The 22932-nt window shown below is 39.0% G+C and overlaps 1 protein-coding gene across 1 annotated transcript in view; it reads left to right on the forward strand.

Annotated features, from left to right (window-relative positions):
- The first annotated feature begins 314 nt into the window (after positions 1 to 314).
- Positions 315 to 22932, forward strand: part of ITK (IL2 inducible T cell kinase) — an 83199-nt gene continuing 60581 nt past the window's right edge. Inside the window, exon 1 of the mRNA XM_036753022.1 lies at positions 315 to 452. Within this exon, the coding sequence (XP_036608917.1) occupies positions 315 to 452 (138 nt within the window). The remainder of the gene's footprint in view (positions 453 to 22932) is intronic.

The raw sequence follows: 22932 nt of genomic DNA on the forward strand, positions 1-22932 counted from the left end.
TAAATTCACTTTGATCACTGTCCCCTTCAAAAATAAATTTCCAAAACATACAGTAAAGGGTATTTTTTTCAGTCCATGGTGCCTCGTTTGGTGAATTTTGAAAGGATGTGGTTATGGCTTTTGACATCAGAAAGGAAGCCAAGCGATGCTGACTGAATGTAGATAGAAAGATAAAACTGGAGGCATCGAGGCTGCCTTTCAATAGTGCTTTGAGAATTAACCGTCTCCCCTTCGCAGTCTTTTTCCTAAACTTGCTTCCCCCAGTTGTGCAGAGGGGTTATGTCCAAGGTGCTCGACTTTTTCAGGGCTGGACCATGAATAACTGTATCCTTCTGGAGGAACAACTGATCAAAAAATCCCAACAAAAGAGAAGGACATCCCCATCCAACTTCAAAGTGCGCTTCTTCGTTTTAACCAAAGCCAACTTAGCATATTTTGAAGACCGCCATGGGGTAGGTGATTGCCAATTTTTTCCCCCATTAATGCTTTGAATAGAATGTATGCTGGAGAGGATGAACTAATATTCTGAAGATGTAAAAAAAAATTTTTTTTATGAATTATCTATTCTGTTTTTACCAGAGTCCTTAGGAATGTATCACTTAATTATTCTCCAATTCAGATGCCCCAAACTTTGCCTGTAGATTGGCAAAGCAAAAAATAGCCAGAGATGTTGATCATGGGTCTGCACAGAGCAAAGTGAAGAACATAAGGCAGCTATTATCTATTCTAGAACCTCAAAATTACCTAGGGATTCATTGTCAATATGATTTCAATCTGTCCTTCTAAGTTTCAGCCATCAGATTGTTTCCATCTATCAAAAGGAAGAAAACCATGATTTTATATCATTATTATTATTTTTTTTAATTTAATGTACAGGAGAGCACTGGAGTATCAGTATGCCTGGGGTCTAGTTCAAGCTTTGTCATCTCAGTCATTAATTTTCTAACAGGGCATTTGTATTTAGAGAGCTTTCCAGTTTAAAGATGCAATGGTTTTGTGAACTGTCTCTTGTACAATTCTTTTCATTTTTTGAAAGGGTTTGTCATCTATAATTCTATATCCATGTTGTCTCCAAAATGTGGATAGACACAAGTTTTAGTTTCATTTTTGCAAAAGGAGATGTAAGTTATCATAGAATGCTAGAGTTGGAAATGACCTTTAGACATCATCTTGTCTAAGTCCTTTATTATACAGAGGAGAAAATAAAGGCCTAGGGATGTTATATGGCTTATGAAAGGTCATGCAGCTATTTAGTGGCCACTCTGGAATGGCTGGATCTGCTCCCTCCCAATCTTGTCCTCTTTTTGCTATATCATGATGGCTCCCCATGTACTTGATAGATAACTGTCAAAATAATGAGCTGATTTTATTCAGGATCTGGACTGGAGTTTGTTGAGACAAAATCTCTAATGTAAAGTAGACAAGAGTCTTGAATGAAACCTAACACAACAAAGCATCTGTGACTTAGTAATTGCTAGTTACCCATAAACATGTTACCTTAAAATTATGTGGCCTATTTTTCTAGGAGGTATACATATATATGTGTGTGTGTGTGTGTGTGTGTGTGTGTGTATGTGTGTGTATGTATATGTATATGTGTGTGTGTGTGTATATGTGTGTGTGTGCGTATATATACATATGTTGTGTTTATGTGCCTTAAAAAAGCGAGAGAAAGAAATCTGCAATAAATGAAGACAAATATCAGGATTAAAGGATTGCGATAGGTACTATAGAAGGTCATAGTCAGGTTCTCAGTCTAGATGATGAGATCAACTATTTTTGGTTTGTTTTTATAGTATTTTGGTAACCTCATTTCAATGTAATTAATTTTCTTTGAAACCATATGTATTATATTTTATGCATTTAAAAATGTTATCCTGAGAAGGAATCTGTAGGCTTCACAGACCAAAAGAGTCCCTGACAAAAAAAAATTGAGAAACCAGGTACAAATAATTTATTCCATTGAGCTAAGAAATAACATAATATGACTATATTTTTATTTATTGTAAATAAGTTTAAGTTTAAGTCTTTGTTTTAAATTATAACAGTAGTTCTTGGCTCTTAAACCCAGTTTAAGAGCCTTGTTTAAATACGGCTCATATTTTTCACTCATTACTTCTTGTTTGCTCCATGTAACATCGCTTTATTGAGCAATGAAGCTAGACATTATTGTATTAATCAGGCATAAAAAGTGTCTTGGCATTATAATTTCCAAATAATAGCCCATCCTAATGGTCTCGAATCAGACTTTGCTCCTCAGAATACATTTCCTAAAGGCAAAAACTTAATTATGTAGAAAGTTCTTTAATACACAAGAACAATTTGTTAATCCTGGGAAATAAATGTCCCAGCTAAAGACTCCTTGCTGAATACCAAGAACATGTTGTCATTACTCCAAAAGTTTATTGTTTTCTTGTGCTTATAATGCATGTGTATGAACAAAGGTAATTTGTTTTTTTCTTTAAAAATATACGGTAAAATAAAGAGAAATTTGTCTGAGATCACAGTAGGATTGTTAGGGTAAATGAATTATGGTTTCTTCTTACCTTCTCAGTTCTTAATGCTAAAGCTACTGTCTCCCACACAACCAATTCACTGTGGACCACTTAACCTTCATAGCAACATTATTGCTAGGTCTTCGTTAAATATGATCACCCAAATTCTCTTTGAAGTCACAGACTCATAGATTTAGGGCTAGAAGTCCTTTTGTCCAGTCTCTTCATTTTACACCTGAGGAAGTGATGCCCAGAAAGTCACAAAGGTGTTAAGTGAAAGAGGTAGAATGTGAAACATTATTCTCTGCTGCTATAGCTAATACACTCACCACGACATCATACTGGGAAATGATCTGAACATGTTAATTTTCAAGTGAAAGAAAATGAAAGCCAAGTTGTTAAATGACTCCTCACAGTCACAGCCATACCAAGAGTCACTAGGAAAGTTCATCTCAGTTCTTTCTATTAATGTGGCTTAAATATAGCTTGCGCTCTCTCTCTCTCTCTCTCTCTCTCTCTCTCTCTCTCTCTCTCTCTCTCTCTCTCTCTTTCTGTGTGTGTGTGTGTGTGTGTGTGTGTGTGTGTGTGTAATTTACAAAGTTAAATAGCCACCTTCATAGAACCATAAAATTTCTCAGCTGTAAGGGTCCTTAGGTCATTGAATATCAGAGCTGGAAAGGAGCTCCAAAAATAGGACATTGCATATCAAAACTGGAAGGGCTCCTTGAACATAGTATTTGTGCTGAGACCTTAGAACATGGTATGGCAGAGCTAAGAGTACTCTTCACTTATGCTTATCCTTCTTGTCCTTTTAGAAGAGCATTCCATATGGAAAACCAACACCTCGTAACCCTCTACATAGTTTAAAATTTTAATTAAATGCACATTATAATTTATTTTGTTGTTGCTGTTCAATCATTTTTTAGTTGTGTCCAACTCGTTGTGACCCCTTCTTAGGGTTCTCAGGGCAAAGAGTGGCTTGCCATTTCCTTCTCCAGCTCATTTTACAGATGAGGAAACTGAGGCAAACAGGGTTAAGTGATTTACCCAGAGTCACACAGCTAGTGTCTGAGGCCAAATTTGAACTCAGGTCTTCCTGACTCCATGGCTGGTGCTATATCCACTGAGCAATCTAACTGCTCCATTATATTTATAGAGGTCTTTATAGAGGGTATATCGTGGGTTGCACTAGACTGAGACTCAGGAGACCTGGGTTATATTCTCAAAACAAAAATTGTGAAACAAGCATTTTTATTAAACCTAAAGCCTCGAGAAGTATGAGCTAGAACATAATGGAGATTTGCAGTTTTGTGTATAATCCTTTTTTAAAAAAATCTATTTTACTATTTATATGGAAACAACCGTTTCATTTGGAGTGTAATAAGTTGAGGATTAAAACAAATTTTTAATGGTAAAAAGTGTGAGCTAATGATATGGCAATCATTGTGTATGTAGAGATTTCTCTACTGCCTCTCCCTGAGAACTTGTGCATAACAATAGTAGTGGTGGTGGTGGTGGTGGTGGTGGTGGTGGTAGTCACAGCAATTATAGCTAACATTTATATGGTGCTTGCTGTGTACCAGGCACTGTGCTGGGTACTTTATAAATATTATCTCATTTGATCCTCATAACAACCCTGAGAAGTCCTAGGGGCTATTATTATCCCCACTTTACAGATGAGGAAATGGGCAGACAAAGGTCAAGACCCTGTGCGCAGGGTCACACAGCTTGTAAGTATCTGAGGTCAGATTTTAACTCAGGTCTTCCTGACTCTAAGCCCAGCCCTCTATCTACTGTGCCTCCAGGCAGAAACACTTTGCTAAACTTGCTGCTAATGTTAAGAGGGCCGCTGATAGCACATTCCATTCAATATATAGTTATTAAATGCTACCGTGTTGGGTATTGACAGAGGAACACAGCCTGACCTCAGGAGCACCAGCAGAAGAGTCTCTGGAGGCAAGGGTTCAAGTGTTTTCTTTGTTATGCTGTGTAATCAATCGGTGCTTCAGAGAGTGTTCGTTTTGCTGGTATGAGCACACCCTTCACCATACAGCTCACAATTCCTCTGTGCTTTAGTGGACTATCTACATGACTTGCTGTGGCTTTTTAGTGACGTGGGAATCTTCAGACTTACCTAAGATCTTGCTTAGTCAACAGATGCAGAGCCAGGCCAGTATGTGACCACTTTCCAGTTCGGTAGGACCTACTGGATGTTTTATCTCAATGTCATCTCCTTAGAGAGCCCAATGGGGCCCCATGACTGATCATGTCCTCTCAACACTCAGGTTACTCATCTGTAAAATGAGACTGTTGAATGATGATCTCTCAGGTCCTATTCTATGATCCTATCATATTTCTGATTTGATAAAATGGGATAATAATACCTGCTCTAATTACCTCCCTCCCTGGACCATTCAATTCAACAAATATTTATTAGACACCCCCTATACATGAGACACTATACTAAGTCCTGGGGATATAAGGACAAAAATGACAGGGTTCCTGTCCTTAAGTAGGTTACATTCCCTGGGAAGGACTTGGGGCAAGGATGCATACACATAGATAAATAAAAGGTAGGAAACAATGGGGATAAAGAAGAAATAAATACAAAGTATTTGAGAAAAATTTTAGGAGAGACAGAGAAAGAATACTTTCAGGTGGGAGGACTGGATGAGGCTTGACAAAGAAGTTGATACCTGCACAGAGAACTGAATAAAGATGAGGATTCCTAAAGGTCGAGATAAGGAGAGAGGAGTCCATTCTAAGGATAGGGAATAGTTCACATGAATTCACAGAAGCCGGAGATGGCATGGCGAGAGATGGTAGTACAACACGGCTGGAATGTATATGACTACACAAAGGGGAATAATGGTAAATAAGGTCATACAATGTAGGTTGGGGCCAGGTTGTAGAATACCTTGAATGGCCAGGCTAAGGAGTTTATATTTTGTCCCCTGGACAACAGAGAATAGCTTTAGTTTTTTGAGCAAGGAAGTGACGAGGAAAGACCTATCCATGCCTTAGAAAGATAACCTCATAGGGTCTTCCAGGCTTATGAAGACAAAGGAATGGAAAGTGCATGGAATATGCTAGTTTGCAGTCAGTCAAACAAGCAAGCATTTATTAAGCCTACTATGTGCCAGGTACTCTGCTAGGTGTTGAGGATACAAATACAAAGAATAAAACGATCCTTACTATCAATAAGTTTATATTCTATTTAAAAGGAAAAAAGTACATGTGATAGAAAGTGAAGATATAGCTAAAATTTCTATTTTCCTAAAAGCTTCATGTTTTTGATGTTGGGAAAAAAAAGCAGAGAACATCTAATCCAACAGCCTCTTTTACAGATGAGGAAAGTGAGGTATATAGAAGGTCAATGGCATGCCCAGGGGTCATACAGTGAAGGAGCCAGTCACATTCCCAGAGCTAGAACCCCACTCTCTTGAGGATATCTTTAATTGGAAAGCAAAGGTCTGAAGAATTATGATTTTCTCTAACATCCTCTGGAGGATTTTGAACTGGCATTTCGTGCAATGTATATGGTGGGCTCTTTTGTTCTAGTGCCATCTTACTGAATAGCTCTGACTGTGAGTGAAAGAAGAAAATGAGGAGCTTTCCTAATGGAGTTTATGAAAAGCTCTCTCATTTCAGCAAGTGTCCATTCTCCATCAGGAGCTATTCCCTGCTGCTGGTTTGCATTTAAAGAAGAAAAGCAGTAGCTGATCTGAGAAGTAATGATCTCGCTGCTAAGATTACCTTTCATCTACTCTGTTTTTATCTTATATTTTCTGATTTGCCCTTGCTGTTTTTTCCATTAGAATATAAGCTCCTCGAGGGTAGGTACTATTTTTGCTTCTTTTTTTTCCCTGATCCTCAGAATTTAGCACAATGCCTAGCAGTTAGTAAATGCTTAATAAATGCTTGTTGATTGATCTATAGGTATAGAATGAGGTATGCATTTTTGACCAGAGACAATACTCTGATTCGTTTTGCTTGGCTGTACTTGTTTTGAGAGAAAGTTCTGTTGCTGCGGGAATTTGGGAGAAGTGACAGTGATACATAAAGAGAGCATCAATAAGTTCCTTATAAGCAGGTGTTTCATTTTTCAACTTTATATCCCCAGCACTCAGTGCAGTGCCTGGCACATAGTACACACTTAATAAATGTTTGTTGGTTGATTGATAAAAAAATTTAAAAAGAAAAAATGGGAAATTAATAGACATTGGCCTGAATGCAGATGAAAATCCAAGGATCTGACATTTTGTTTCTGCTTGTTTTTAAGGATAGGATGCGCTTAACAACTCCAGTTCTCTTTTTTGTAACTGACCTCATTCAAGTAACCATCAATGCACATTTTTCTTCCTCACAAGTGACTTTCTTTTTCTTTTTTGTTCCACTCAAAAACCTGGCATTAAATGATATGTAACAGGATAAGAATGATCTCAAATAAGACCTGCCAGGTGTTCGCTGGAAACATGAGCTCACCGACCACACAAGTTTACTGCTAGTCTGCGTTGTGGACTAGCTATGAAATTAGGGAAAGCCAGACCTGTCGTACATCAAAAAAAATTGTGATTTGAAATTGTGGTGCCAGAAAGGACTTAAGAGATCATTTGGTCCAACCCTCTTTTTTCAGATAAATAAACTGAGGTCCAGAAAGGTGAGGAACTTGGCTAAGACCATTTGTCAAGTGAGTTGGTAGAAGTGGGACTAAAATATATTGCATACTCAATTCAATGCTCTTTCCCCCACCACTCTTCCTCTGTTGGAGAGATAATACATTATTTCCGGTTATTGCTTTCTTTTTTTTTTTCAGCTAAGCATAGAACCATAGACCTAATGTTAGAGTGGACTTCAGATGCTGAGTCCAACCCTCTCCTTCTAGAAAAGAAGAAACTGAGGGTCAAGCATAAGTGATTTGCCCAAAGCCATGTGGGTAATACTTTTTGTTACTCTTTGGTCAGTTTTTCCTTAGGTACATAATTCCTTCTTAAAGGAAATAGTTAGCATTTCTATGTTTCTTTATAGTTTACAAGTCCCCCCTTTCATTTTTTTTAAAACAGCTTCATGAAGTATACAATACGATTATTATCATTCCCATTCTTCAGAGTAGGAAACTGAAGCTCAGAACAAGGAAAGTGACTTGTCCAAGGTCACATGAGTGCTTAATAGAAGAGCTGGGAATTGAACCCATGACTCATGCTAAGTTGAACACTTTCTGCTTTGCTTTAATGTCTCTCAACTGATATGAAAAACAAAGAATGGAAAAATTCATGTTTGCTCAGTTCTTTGTCTAATCCCTGAATTTAAATCAGAACACCTGGTTGTGATCTAAGGAGGGAGATTTACCCTCATTCAATCCATTCAAGTGATATTTTTCAGACCTTGACCAATTTTCTGGAAAGGGATTTACAGATTGTAGCATTTGAATCAGCCCTTCTACTTACAGGAAGGGCCAGCTTCTAGCTGCTCCATGTGCAGTTCCACCGTATGATTTTTATAGTGACAAAGGAAAGTCCATGAGGGAAATGTCTGGCTCATGGTTCCCATTTTTTCCATGTCTCTAAAGTAGGGTGGCCAAGCTTTCCAAGTTGCCACACTGTTTGGTTGTTTAGGTTTTTTGTACTTACTGATCCTCTCCTCAAAAAGTGTTTCATGGAATTAATTTTTTAAAAAAGAATTGAAATGCATTGAGAATTTTATACTATGGAATAAAATTCTCAATGAATTTTAAAACAGAATGGTAATCACTGCTCTTAAGAGAGGATAAAAGTGAGAAGGAAGAGAAGGATCAATCAATCAAAGAACAGATATTAGTAAGCATTTGCTATGTGCAAAGCATTGTGCTAGGCTGGGGTGCGGAACCTGCAGCCTTGAGTTCACATGTGGCCTTCTAGGTCCTTGGGTGAGGCCTTTTGACTGAGCCCAAATTTTACAGAACAAATTCTTTTATTAAGGGGGATTTGTTCTATGAAGTTTGGATTCAGTCAAAGGGCCGTACTTGAGGACCTAGAGGGCCACATGTGGCCTCGAGGCCGCAGGTTCCCCACCCCTGTGCTAGGCTATCTGAGGGAATGCAAACGAGACTTGGAGGGAGAGAATAATAGCTTAAAATTACAATTTTTTTAAAGGCTTACAAAGCACTTCCCTCAAAACAGCTATGTGAAGTATGTGGTATGCATATTATTCTTCCCAGATGCAGATTATTCTTCCCTACAGATGAGGAAACTGAGGTCCAGAATGGTAAAATAAATTACCTGTGCTCACATAACTAGGGAGTGAAGGAGCTAGAATTCAAGTCCAGGTTTCCCAACTCCAAACCCAAGGCTCTTTACATTATACTAAAAATATATATCCATGTGAAAAGTTAAATAATAATAGATGGAAAGCATCCGATAAGTGCCAGGTATGTGGTACGTACAGACAGTCAATGCTGTAAAAGACCAGAAGTGGAGCCTACTATGGGCTGCAATGGTCAAAGAAGAATAGAGAGGATTTCACTACCAAAATCAAATTTACAAAGACTCAAGGGTGAAAAGGACGGCAAGGAGAGAAGTTTGGGCCTCTACTTAGGCCCACATTCTCCATCCCACATTTTTGAGACTTGCACTTTTGCCAGCTTCTCATTCCATTTCAATGGAAAAGCATTTATAGCAGCTTCCTGGAGCATAGGATCAATCAGTGATTCAATCAACAGGTATTGATTCAGAACCTACTGTGTATCAGGCGCTGTGCTGAGAGTTGGGAACATAGGTACAAAGAATAAAATAATCCCTGGGAACTTGCATCCTAATGAGGAGATAGGTACCTAAATAAATGCTTGTAGAATAAATATAAAGATAATAAATTCAACTAAATAAAAAGTAGTTAAATGCAAGGTCATTAGAGAGCCAGAGAATTAGTGGTTGGGGGGATCAAGAGAGACCATGCAGGAGGTAGTGCTTAAGCTGTATCTTCAAAGAAGAGAAAGATTCTGTGAGTTCCAAGTAAGGACAAAGAGCATTCAGTATGGTAGAAAGTCATCCCAAGAGCATGGAAATGGGAGATGATAATAGAGGGGAGAGTATGAGGAACAGAGAGGAGGCCATCTGAAAAGGACCTCTAGGTCAATTTTACCAAAACTGAGGTCTAGAAATAGGAAGTGACATATTTGAGATCACATAATTAGTAAGTAGCAGATCAAAGACCTGAATTCCAGATTTGTGAGTCCCAACTCTAGTGGTTTTTTTCCCCATTATACCACACATAGAGCTTGGATAGTCAACAGTAAGGATTGTCACCTTTGTATATGAGTCAGTGTTAAATTAATAAATAGGGCTTGGGATCAGAATTAGTCCTAAAAGGAACTTTAAAGACCACCTATATACGACCACTTTGTTTACAGTTGAGGAGACCGAGGAAAGGTTTCATGTGGAAAGTTGCATCTGACTTTGGTTTTGAAGGAAGACTTTGGACATCAATGAATAGAAATAAGTGGGAAGTTAATTCCAGGCATGGGGAACACGGTGAGTAAAGGTATGGTGCCTGAAGAAGGCAGGACAAGAATTAGGGATGGGGAATATTCCAGTCTGACGGAATGCAGAGTTGATGTTGTCTTCCTTATTGTCCAGTCATTTCAGTTGTGTTCAACTCTTCATGACCATACTTGGGTTTTTTTTTGGCAAAGTTGCTGGCGTGGTTTGCCATTTTTTTTTCTCCAACTCATTTTACAGATGAGGAACTGAGGCAAACAGGGCAGGATCAGGAATTCATACTTTATTCAGTAGGCGATGGGGAGCCACTTAAAGGTATTTGCGTAGAGAAGTAATATGATCATAGCAGTGTATTGCCCGGTTAATGGTGAAGAAGAGAAACCAGATTGTGGAAAGATTAGAGGCAAAAGAAAATGGAGACAAGTACATTTATAGATAATTCCAGCTAACCATACTTTCATAAGGATATTATAGGAAAATAGATTTATTTGGCCCAAATTTTCACTTTCAATATTTGCATTATTAGTATAATAAATAAATATAAATATTTAGCTAATTACTTAATGATCTACTTCACTTGACTATGCCTGCTATAGAAAGAGTCTTACCGGCCCCAAGCAATTTCATTCTGAAGGCCAATAAATACACATTAACAAAAGGTTCTAGTGAAAATTCTACCCTTCTCATCAGCAGGTAACACTTTTGCTCAGGGAATGTGCCTACATCACTTCGATTTCTGCACTCAAAATAGGTCTGGGGGAGAGAATGATGTACATAAAAGCACAAGACTCAGGAGCTTTTGGAAACTAGAAAACACAAAGGCCCATTGTCTTGCGCTATGGAGATCAATATAAAATGAAATACACTCATGTCAAGCCCATCAAAATGAACCCACAGAAATCAAACAACTTTTTAGCCCTTCCAAAGACCTTATAGACCAAGTGCTAAAATTTCCTCCCTATACCTTCTGGAACCTGCTCGTAATCAATGACACTATTCATCCATCAGTTATTGGACCTGTTGCACAGTTATTTTCACTCAAGCCCAGTGTTAGTATTTGACTTCATGACACTCTAGGGCCACTGAAAAGGTGAGAGCAGAAACTCTTAAGTAGTTTCCCATGCATATAAAATTCCCCCTTATATCAAATTTCCCTCCAGTTCCGTGAAATCCAGTAAATGTAGGTTGTACTCTATAGTTCATAATCTGGCCCAAGGGCTTTGAGTTACCATATAATTTCCATGGAGCCAGAATAATTTATATAGAGGCTCCCTGTGTTTAATTGCTTAACATTCTTATTTTCTCTGTCACCCTCTTTCTAAGTGAACTTTAACTAGGTCCCTATTCCATTTCAATAAGAAAGCATTTAAAGTGACATTCACGAGACGCATCAAGCTTGAGCATTAATTAGGCAGTGAAGATTGTTGGCAGCATTAAGTTAAACTGTATGTTCACTTTAAAGAACAATGGACCACAAAATATCCCATTTCGATCTTCAAGTTATTACATTTTTAGGGACGATCATTTTTCTAATGGGAAGCTCTAAGTATTGAAGAACACTATTATAGTGCTGGCATTCAGAAGGGCTCTTCGAGACATTTGAGTTCCCCTTTATAGGGCAATATTGTTACCATGTTACTCCCCTGCTCAAAAACTATTAGTGATTCCCTATTGCCAAAGGATAAAATACAAATTCCGTAGCCTGGCATTTAAGGCTCCCTATAATCTGGTTTTAACTTACATCTCTAGTCTTATTTCTGGCTACTTTCCTTCCTGAAGTCTATACAAACTGGACTATGAACTGCTCACTAAAACTGATGCACCATTTTTCTGCCAGCTCCGAGGTCATCCAACTCACCATACCTCAGATGCCATCTTTCAAGGTTCAACTCATGTGTCAACTCATGATGCCTTCCCTGATTCTCCATATAATAGTAGTCTTTTTATCCTCAAATTTTCCTAAATCACTTTGATTTTTTTTACCACTACCACTCCAACTTTGCATTATATTAATCTATGCACATACATTTACACATACTCTAATATACACATGCATGTGTGCACATACACACATACACCCTTAGGGAAACAGATGCTTTTGCGGTATGATTTAAAGAATGAGTTGCAAAGACAAAAACTCTCCTCCAAAATATCTCCCCCACTGATGGTGTTAGGATGCCCCAAATTCCCCCTTGATTGAAAAAGCAAATATTAACTGGTAGAGAGAACACATAAGCCATTATTAGCTAGCACTATCAAATTAGCAGGCAGCTACCTAGTAGGATCCTTAGGGAATTCAACACACAACAAACAGAGGGAGGGTCCAAAAAATCACTAAGCTAAGAGTTGTAGCTGGAGAGGAGAAAGGGGGAGGAACTGGGCCCCTGGAGGGATGGAAAGATTTTGTGCCAACAGGAAAAATGGGCCAGCCAGGAAGATGAAGAATCAACAAAAATACACAGGTTTTTCTCACAAAGCTGCCTCAAACTGGCCCTATGCTGGAGAACCCAATCTCTAGACAGCTTTATATTGAGGTTTTAACTATAGCATTTTATACTGCATGCTCTCACAATAGCTCAACCAAAGCTCCTAAGTGCTGTTTTGTTTCCATAACAGTTCAGAGAGTGAACTGTGGTTACCTCCATTTTATAGGAGGAAGCTTGAGATGAGGAAAAGCTGGGAGCTGAGAAGCCTGCATTGGGTCCTGTTTATTCCACTAACTAATAATATGATATATTCACATAGGTCTTTGGGTCTTTCTTACCAAGTACTTTTCATGTGTAGTAGGGAGAATGAAGTTTTTTGTTGGTTGAAATGCAGCAGCGATTCCTGATTGTTATATTTTGGTGAATAAAAAAGTCAGTCTCTCTACACATAAATACATTATCTTTTTCCATTTTTACAACTACCCTATAAGGTAGGGATGGGGGTGTTTTGTTTGTTTGTTTTATTTGATTTTGTTTGGATCTGGACCTTTGATTTCATTTATATAGGAAAATTCCCAGTGAGGAATTTCCCTCCACCAATGCATATCAGCACCTAATCTGCAATTTACAATCTTAGCAAGTAAGGTTGAAGGACTCCTCACAAATCCAGTATGTGTCACATAGATATTAATAGGCCCATTTTTCAGATGAAGAGCCAGAGGCAAAGAGAAGTGAAATGATTTTCTCAAGGTCTTCCAGGTCATAAATGGTAGAGTTGGGAATCTAAACCCAGGTCTTCATTCTCACATTGCAGGCTGCTCCAATTTACCTTCTCTGGGACTGAGTTTCTTCTATAGAATGGAAGGGTCAGAATGAACGATTTCAAAGGTCCTTTCCATAATAAAACAGAAGGAGAACCTAGGATATGAGCTTGGGCACTAATCACGAGCTAAAACAAAAGACCAGTCATGTCTCAGTTCTACAATTATTCCTTCCCTTGGATTACAATAATTGGTTTGCTGCAGTGAATGAACTTTTTCTAAATTGGAAAGCTCTGTGACTCCCAGCTTGGAAATAATTTCCTCTGTTCAGCATTTAAAACCCTTCACAACTTAGTTCCAATCTATCCATCAAGGCTCATTATACATTATCCCCCTTCATTCATTCTCCATTTCAGCCCAACTGGCCTTCTTGCTCTTCCCCAACCGTGACACAATGTCTCCTGTCTCCGTGGCTTCACCAAGACTGTCCACCATGCCTAGAATTCACCCTCTCCTTACCCCACCTGTTAGGATCCCTTGCCTCCTCCAAAGCTTAGCTCAAATCACACATCTCACTTTCCCAAATCTTCTCAGTCACTAGCGTCCTTTGAAATTTCTTATATTCTTTGTGTTTACTTATGTGCGCACATGTTGTTTTGCCCTAGTAGAATGTAACCTTGAAGGCAGAGATTGTTTTTATCTTTATATCCTCAGTGCCTAGTACATCCAACACTGTGTCTGGCACATATTGTTATAGGTACTTAACAAATATTTGTCTATTGACTGGCTGATTGAAAAATGGAACATTTGAATGATATGATGACAAATCTGCATCATTGTGCTTGTCAGCTCTTCTCTAAAGTGATACAATCCCCAGTACAAAGCAGAGTTTGCCAAACAAATCTTAGTGATCACTAGAAAAACAGAAAATGGACCACTATAGAACTGTTCCTGACTGTCCTTGATGACAGTGGATTTCCTTTTGTCTTTGGGGGGTAAAAACTCTATGGTATATAGACAAGGTCTACATCATCATATGGAAGTTAGGAGGGTTATGACCAACCATCACCCTCAGATTGTAGAATCCCAAAGCTGGAAGACTTCTAGTCCAATTTTGTGGTTGCTCAGTCATTTCGGTCATGTCTGACTCTTAGTGACCTCATTTGGGGTTTTCTTGGCAACTAGTGGAGTGGTTTGCCATTTCCTTCTCTAGCTCGTTTTACAGATGAGGAAACTGAGGCCAACAGGGTTAAGTGACCTGTTCAGAGTCACACAGCTAGGGAGTATCTGAGACCAGATTTGAACTCAGGAAGATGTCTTCCTGACCCCAGGCTCAGCACCCTATCCACTGTGCTACTTAGCTGCCTCTCCCTCTGGTCCACACTATACCCTAAAGATTCTCTAAAATAACCTCAAGAAATGAATACAAGTCTTCACCAGAAGACCTCTAGAGATGAATAGCTCACTATAGCTCATTCTATTTCATAGTAGTATTTCTCAGAATCAGTAGAACATAAGCTCCTTGAGAGCATGACTAAAATCATAAGCATGTATCTAATGTGTGCAGGGTACGCCCAGGCATATTACAATATGTGAGCACCCCCTTATCACCACAGTGGGGCTTGCTGGGGTCCATACCCCAGCGGAGTTGAGGAAGGCTTTCCCAGTCTCCCTGTTGCTGTAGCTGCCGCCTCTGCTACTTCTGCTTCCATTTCCCGTTAACCTCCCTTCACTGATTCCAATGGGCTTTGATGAAGGAGAAAGAAGTAGGAATGTCTACTGACCTGGTCGCACAACATTCAAAGGCCCTTCTATGTCCTTCCAGGCTTTAACGTTTCCTTGCCTTTTCTGGTAGTGTTTCCCCTTGGCCAAGCCCAGTTCCTATGGGGGAGAAAGGTAGCTGAGCTGGCTGCTCATCCCAGAAAGCTGAGGTCTTGCTCTCATCATTCTAATCCACTATAGCTGGGTCAAGGAAAATCATCTAGACCTTATTTTCCCCTTTGACTCCCCTGGCCATTTTGTTTTCCAAGGCTCTAGTTAATAACGTTAAGGGATGCAAAAAAGTTAAAACTTTGAAAGGATACATCTTTGGTCACCAATCTTTAAATTTCACCATGTTCTTCATGGCAAAGTGTGGAGGTAGGGGAATGAGTATCATTGCAAAGATGCTTCTCGTCCTCCTTTTTTTTTTAAATCCAAGAAGATAAGGGTGAAAAGCTTGTTCTATTTTGAAGGGGAAGAGGTTGACTAAAAGGAGTCATTTGCAGCGTTTATTTTAAAGTAAAGGTTAGTTTGGGGTTTTTAAAAGGTTAGTTTTAGATTCTTTTGCTTGATGAATAATATACTTTGTGATTGTATAGTCAATAAATGTTTGCCTTAAAAATATAAAGAAAATTCCCCGGGTGAACAATCTCATGAAATGTGCTAACATCCACCAATGCCTAGAATGCACTTCCTCCTCACCTTTGACTCTAAGAATCCCTAAGTTCCTTCAGAGCCCAGTTCAAATGCCCTACTCTTCCATAGATTTTTCCTAATTTCTTCATCTATTGATATCCCTCTCCCTCTCAATTACTTTGTATTTACATTGCATATATAGTTTGTATTTACTTATATGTATATTTGTTGTTTACTTCAATAAATTGTAAAGTCCCTGAGGGCAGGGATTGTTTTTTTTTCTGTCTTTGTATCTCAAATGCCTAGCATATAGTAGGCACTTAGTACATTTCTTAAAATAAATCAATGAAGAGGGGCTACAACCTTCTTACTCAGAGGTCCATCTTATCTCAGTTGTCCCTTTTTCCTACTTAATTCAAGTAATTTAGATGCAGAAATATTTATTAAGCCCATACAGTGAGCAAAAGAAATATGCTAGTACCTGGGATACAAAGCTTAAAAACTCCCTCTCCCATGGAACTTACCTTTATTAGTAATATCCCTTGCTAATATTCAGGCCAATCAATCAACAATTATTTATCAGGCCCCTAGTATGTGTAAGGAATGAATTCTTGCATAGAACTGAATTTGAGGCTAATGCTGAAACTTCACCCAGGACCAATGACAGAAACCGCAATGTGTTGAAAGATAGCCACACAAAAGCACTTTAAACTTGCCTTTCAAATTACTTAGCACTGAAATAATTAGAGGTTTGAAAGTGTACTTGCAGACTGGAGCAGAAGCAAAAAGATAGCTCCGCCAGATAATCTAGGTGGAACCCTCCACTTTGGCTCCAAGTATCTGAGTAAAAATCTCAACTCTGCTTCATTCCGATGAACTAACTATCTGTCACGTTAGACCAATGATCAGTATTTTGTACACCTAACAGTTTCCTTTTAGAAAATCTCCTAACTCACAGGGAGCTGTATCCATATAAGATACAGGCAATGCTGGCTAATAGTCCCAGGGAATGTGACTGACTTGAGACTTACTACTGAGTCATATGGTTGCCACAGTAGCCAGCCAGATCTTTTACATGTTTGATAGGAAATTTACATATGGTCACAGTTCTGCTGCCATCTTCTGCTGTCAATTTCACAATGTGATGGGTCTATGCCAAATATTGTCCTCTCTTTTAGTGGTAATCAGGGTACAATCTTTGATAAAATGGCCCATTATAAGATGATCTGGATGGCACCTCATGCCACCAGAGAAGGAGGAAAATTATGTGACTATGATGTCTATATGAGGAAAGTCTTATGGAAAAGAAGAAAGGACAAAGTCATGGATTGATTAGAGTTTGCCATTTTCTAATTGTCCACTCAAACCTTCAATTCTGCCAAATACAAATCTCCTTAGTTTAGCATGTAGGGTTTCAGTGAGAACCTTCAGGAAAAACCCAACCATGGCTGGATGAGAGCTGCACTTGTGTTTCTATTAATAGTACTTCTTACTTTGAGTCAGTACTGACATTGTATCCTAGGAGAGAAGGGGAAGGCTTGGGGGTAAATACGGTGTTCTACGTAAAGTGTATAAAATTAAGACCTCAGGAAGTAAATGAACTCATGATTCATCCTGGGTACTTTTCATATGGGCAATGTTAGAATCTTCAGGGAGATCCCTGGAGTTTTTTTTTTTTTTAAGTAGCTAACAGAATCATAGAACCTCAGAATCTGAATGGGACATTTGACATTTTCTAATCCAGCCACCTGATTTTACATAGGAGAAACATAAGGACCAGAAAAGGCAGAGACTTTCCCAAGGCCACTTGGCTAGTTAAGCAGCAGATACAGAAGCAGGACCCAGATTTCCTGACTGTTAATCCAACAGTTTATCCATTATAACAAGTGATCTTTTCTTTTTAAACAAACCACCATCAACAAAACCAAGTCCCCTTAAATCATGTAGGGTGCTGTCCTTATGTATGGGTGGAATAGACAACTGCCTTCATGGTATTATCCCAGATGTTGAGGAAAATCCCAGGACTAGGGGTTGGGGAAGTTAGGCATGGTTATACTGGAAAGAGCAGGAGACTTGGGAGAAGAAGATCTGGGTTTTAGTTTAGATTCTATAACTTACTAGCTGTGTGACTTTGGGCAAGTTACTTAACCTCTCTGATCTTAGTTCCTTCATCTATTCTGTGGGGATAATAATATTTGCCTTCTTCCCCTCCTCTGGGCTTGTTGTGAGGATCAATGAGATGATATATATAAAGTACTTCATAAGGAATATATATATATATAATATATATACATATACGTAAAAGCCAACCATACACAGATACCATATGTATGCATGCATGCATACATGCATGTATGCATGTATGTGTATGTGTATATATATGTGTGTGTATGTGTATGTGTGTGTGTGTGTGTATAAATGTGACCCATCATTACAATCCCTGGGAAAATAACAATACAGTTTTAAAATTGCCTGAAGTGACAAGCCAATGATAAGACTATAGCAGTGAGTCTAGCGTAACAAATCAGGGCTGTGGGATTAAATCCAGCCCATGGACTGTAAGGAAGAGTCAGATTTCATTGGTGAAGGGAACTCTTGTTCTAGAAACTCCCTCCACCAATGTATATTGATAACTCATCTGTACCTCATGGCCTTTAAATCTGTTTTTAAATTTAATTTTTTTAAATTAACAAAAATCTATTTTCTCCTTCTACCCTTGAAAAAAAGAAAACCCTCGTAACAAACATGTATAGTTAAGCAAAACAAATTCCCACATTAGCTATTACCCAAAAATGTATGTCTCATTCTGCATTTTGATTCCATCATATTTCTATTGGAGATGGGTACCATGCTCCATCCATCACTGTGTACCTTAACAGTCTTAGAGAACTTCTTCGGGCATGATGAAGTTATGCCTAAGTGTCACAGCTAGTGTATTCTGAAGGCACAATTTAAACCTAGAACTTCTTGCTCTCAAGGCTGGACCTCTATCTACTGAGCCACGCAACCATAAAATGCACTCTTTAAAGGATGATTAAAAAGACACATTTTTATGGAGTCTGCATTTTTTGCATGCGTACAGACATAAATAGTTTGTTCCTTTGAATTGTGATGTATGTATGCCAAGTATCCTACATGAAGCCTTGAAGCTGCCAAATATCTTCTAGCTGGGCACCCAGCTGATGAAAGAGATGAGACCAAAGGACAATATAATTCTGAGGTAGGCAGACAGAATAACAAACAGAAAACCAAAGCCAGGTTTTTGCTTAGGCTCCCTCTGGCTTACGAGAGTGACCTTTTACTGTTTTTCTTGGACTATTTTACCCTGGCATTTTCAGAAATAGCACAGTTGTTTGGGGGAGATTATAGGGCAATAGACACTTCCCAGACACAGGATTGTATTTAACCTCCTGACCCATGGTTCACTCAGGCACAGCTGGCTTGTTGTTTCTAAGGCATCAGGACCCATGTTGCATCAGAAGAGGAGGCCATGGAGGAAATTGTGACCGAGGACAAAGAGAGAGCAGAATGGCTTCTAAAGGCAAACATGGATAGTAAGATGATAATGAAAAAGGACTTTAAGGCTGCTGTATTAAGCCCATTCGAACACATGAGCTATGGGTTCATCAGAAAGGCAAGCTTTATAAGAAAGGTTGGTTTGAGTCTTAGGGAGAACCACAATCTTGGTTCAGCTTCCCACTTAAAAATAAAAGAATATTGAAAACTCCTTGGGGCAAGTTTTTGCCTGCAAAGATAGGTCTTTTGAATTTGAATTGAGGGGGCTTCACCTGAAATTTTAGAGCTTCCCATATAGACTTTTCTTTCTAATCCAGACTCTCAAAATATAATTTAGCTTCATTGTCCGTATTTCAAGTCTTCTTTACCTATCTCCTGGAAGTGTCCATGCTGATATCATCAAAGTCCTTTAGACAGGGGAGGATCCTATCATCATAGATTTGAAGCATCTAGCCCAACCCATCTTTCCCATTTTACAGATGTAGAAAATGAGGCCACAAAGGGGAAAATGACTTGCCCAAGGTCACAGACTTGTGACAGAGCTGGGACAAGAACCAAGCTTTATCAATTACTTGCCCTCACTTATTCTTTTTACTGAAACCTGGGAAAAACCTTAATTTAGAAAGGCCAAGGTCACCCACTTCATCCTGGGCCATCGCCAATTGTTTTGACATCTGTCTTATCATTGGACATTAATGACTCTGGAGGAAAGAATGAGGCTGAAGACTTTACACAGTTCTGCCCCACTCATGTCCAATCCACGTGCGAGTCAAGACGTCACCCTTGTGATATCATTGGTCCTCTGAGAATGAAGAATGAACAACAACTACCCCAGTGCTCACAGAATCATGGAATCACAGAACCTGAGAGTTGGAGGGGACTTCAGTGTCCACCCAATCCAATCCATTCGTGAAAGGAATCCCCACTGTAACAAATCCAACACCTGGTCATCTAGCCAAAGTTGGAAGACCTCCAAAGATGGAGAATCCCTCACCTCCTGAGGTGGCCCATTCCACTTTTTGGAGAGCTCTCATTTATAATAAGTTTTCCTGAAATAAGACCTAAATTGGTCTGTTTATCATTTCCACTCATTCCTCTTCTGCTCTCTAGGACCAAAGAGAACAAATCCAAAACCTCAAGATAGACCCTCAAATATTTGAGACAACTATCATGTCCTTACCACCCACCAACCCCTCCCAAAGTCCTCTCTTCTCCAGGAAAAACATCTCCTGATCCTCATAATCACTGACTGGTCCTCATATATCCTCATATATCACTGACATATGCTTCCCATATGTTAGACATTAGAGAGGTTATTTGCACTAAGAATTTAAATGACAAAGGGTCAGATGAAGAACATTAACAAATAGGGAAGACAGAGACAGTGTGGTATAGTAGCTAACTTAGGATTAGACAGACCTAGGTTCAAATCTAGCTCCTGTCATACACAATCAATGCGATCCTGGGCAAGTCCCCAACTTCTCAGTTTCCTCAGCCGATCTCTAAGAATAATTTGCAAAGCAGGTGCTGCCAATCCACATCAGTAAAGGCAGCTTCCCCACTGAAAGTTCTTTTATCATTTTTTTTTAGCTCACTGGGAGTTCTAATGAAATTACCCACCTTATTCTCCCTTTTACCTCTCCTCCTTCCTCCATTAAATAAAAATGAAATAAAGAAGTAAAAGATGATAAGGACAAGGAATAAACAATCAGCCATTAATCAGAAGAAATATGGAAGCATCCACATTAGTTTTTCAACTTGGCAAAGGTTTAAAAGATACCTTTTAACTTGTCCCCAAATATAGGAACATCAGCAAAGAGATATGAAGACTGCTGTCACTATCCTTACTTCCATTGCATCAGATAAACCATCAAGAGTACAACAGAGGTACAGAACTGGAAGCCTTGCAACCTCTGTCACTCAAAAGTCCATGCGCCATGTGGCTGAGGGCAGTTGCTGATGGATGCAGGAAAACAATCTTTTGTATTCAGCCTGTTTTGAAAGCTACTCAGATGAGCTATGCTAAATAAAGAGCTATGATTATGGTGTGAGCTACAGTGTTTAATCCCAGCTGTGGCAGACTCAAAAGAGAAGCTAGCTTGTGTCTGAGGAGACGGTGTGCCCATAGAGGCTGTTACTAATCCTCCATGTAAGGTCCATAGGCTCTGAGGATGAGAAGGAACTTTAGTGACCACCTAGCAGCTATCATTTTACGAATGGAGAAACAGTTCCAGAGACGTAAAGGAACTTGGCAAAAGTTAAGTCGATGACAGAGGTGCTACTTTTTGTATCCTGGTTTGCTTTCATTTTACGAAGCCACAGTCCTAGAATCATAGAGCTTTAGGTTCGAATGCTATCTCAGATTTCAACTGATTCAACTTGTGGCTGAACTAGACCTTCCATTACAGTGTCCTCAAAAAATAGGTATCCAGTCTCTGCCTGAAGACTTCTTTAAAAAATTATTTTTCCCCAATTACATGTAAAAACAATTTTTAACATTTGATTTTTTTAAGTTTTGAGTTCCAAATTCTATCATTTCCTCCTTCCCCACCCCAACCCGAGATAGTAAGCAATCCGATATAGGATATACGTGTGCAATGTAAAATATATCTATGTTAGTTATTTTGTGGAAGAAAACTCCAACAAAAAGAGGAAGGAAAAAAGAAAGTGAAAAAAGTATGCTTCAGTCTATTTCTGAAGACTTCTAATGAAGGAGAATTCACTATCTTCCAAAGCAGCCTATCTCACTGTGGGCAGTACTAAACAACATTTTTTTTTATGTATGTGTCCCAATTGGTGATTTCTCGGGGGCAAGAATGTAGGAAGGTTGGCTTTTTCTACTAATACTCATGCAATTTTTTTTTTTCTATTGCAAGGGCAACCACGATACTGTAAATGTACTGTGGTTTGCCCGTGGATTATTTGAGATTCCTGCCCTATAGGTAATATAGCCAACTCTATGGGTAAGAACTGTTTTACAATAGACTCCCACAGGTGATCCTAAGGAAGTCACAAACATCTTACCATAGATTACTCTTTCAGGCTAGCATAGGAAGACCCCTGGGATGGGCAAGTTTTGATGGGAATACAACAAAGGGGAAGGCATAGAATGTGATATATAGTAAAAACAGGTCCAAGTACAACACCATAATGGTACCATAACTAGTGAAAGGAAAATAAATGGACCTGCCAGTTACAGGAAGTGATGAGGAGGAGATACTGAATGTCAGCTTTCTCCAGCTCATAGTGTTGTTATTTAGGGCTACGGGGGGTTTAATTTCTTGAACTAATGAGGCACTGAGTTGGAACCATAAGTAAACCAGTTAGCTCTGTTGTGCTTATGACCATAGACTTTACTTAACCTAAACCTCAACTGCCTGCCTCTCATTTGTGTGTCATCAGTCACATGGGAAATTTTGTAAAGTACTGTGTATTTTGCAGTGGAAAGAATATTGAACCTGGAATCATAGGACTTGAGGTAAAATTCTGGCTCTCCCACTTACTACCTGTGTTACCTTGACAAAATATTTCTCCTCTCTGGGCTAGTTTGTAAAATGAGGGGTTGGATTAAATGACTTCCAGCTTTCTATCTATGATTATGTGGACCATACAAACCTATCATCACTAATGGAAAAACAACTCAGAGCATGTCCTATTGATGGTGAGTCAGCAGCCCATCTGTATCTGTTATGGAGAGCAAGCAATCATTCTCACTGAAGGGTGGAGATAGACCAGATCACAGTCACTTTGGCAGGGGAGGGTTTAGGAGGGAGAACTAAGGGCTGGGGAAGGAAAGGGAAGAAGCTGATGGAGAGTTTTTAATCACAGGATCATAAATTTAAAACTGAAAGGGACTTTAGAAGTC

Source organism: Trichosurus vulpecula, chromosome 3 (genome assembly GCF_011100635.1).
Source record: "Trichosurus vulpecula isolate mTriVul1 chromosome 3, mTriVul1.pri, whole genome shotgun sequence".
Taxonomy (NCBI): Eukaryota; Metazoa; Chordata; class Mammalia; order Diprotodontia; family Phalangeridae; genus Trichosurus; species Trichosurus vulpecula.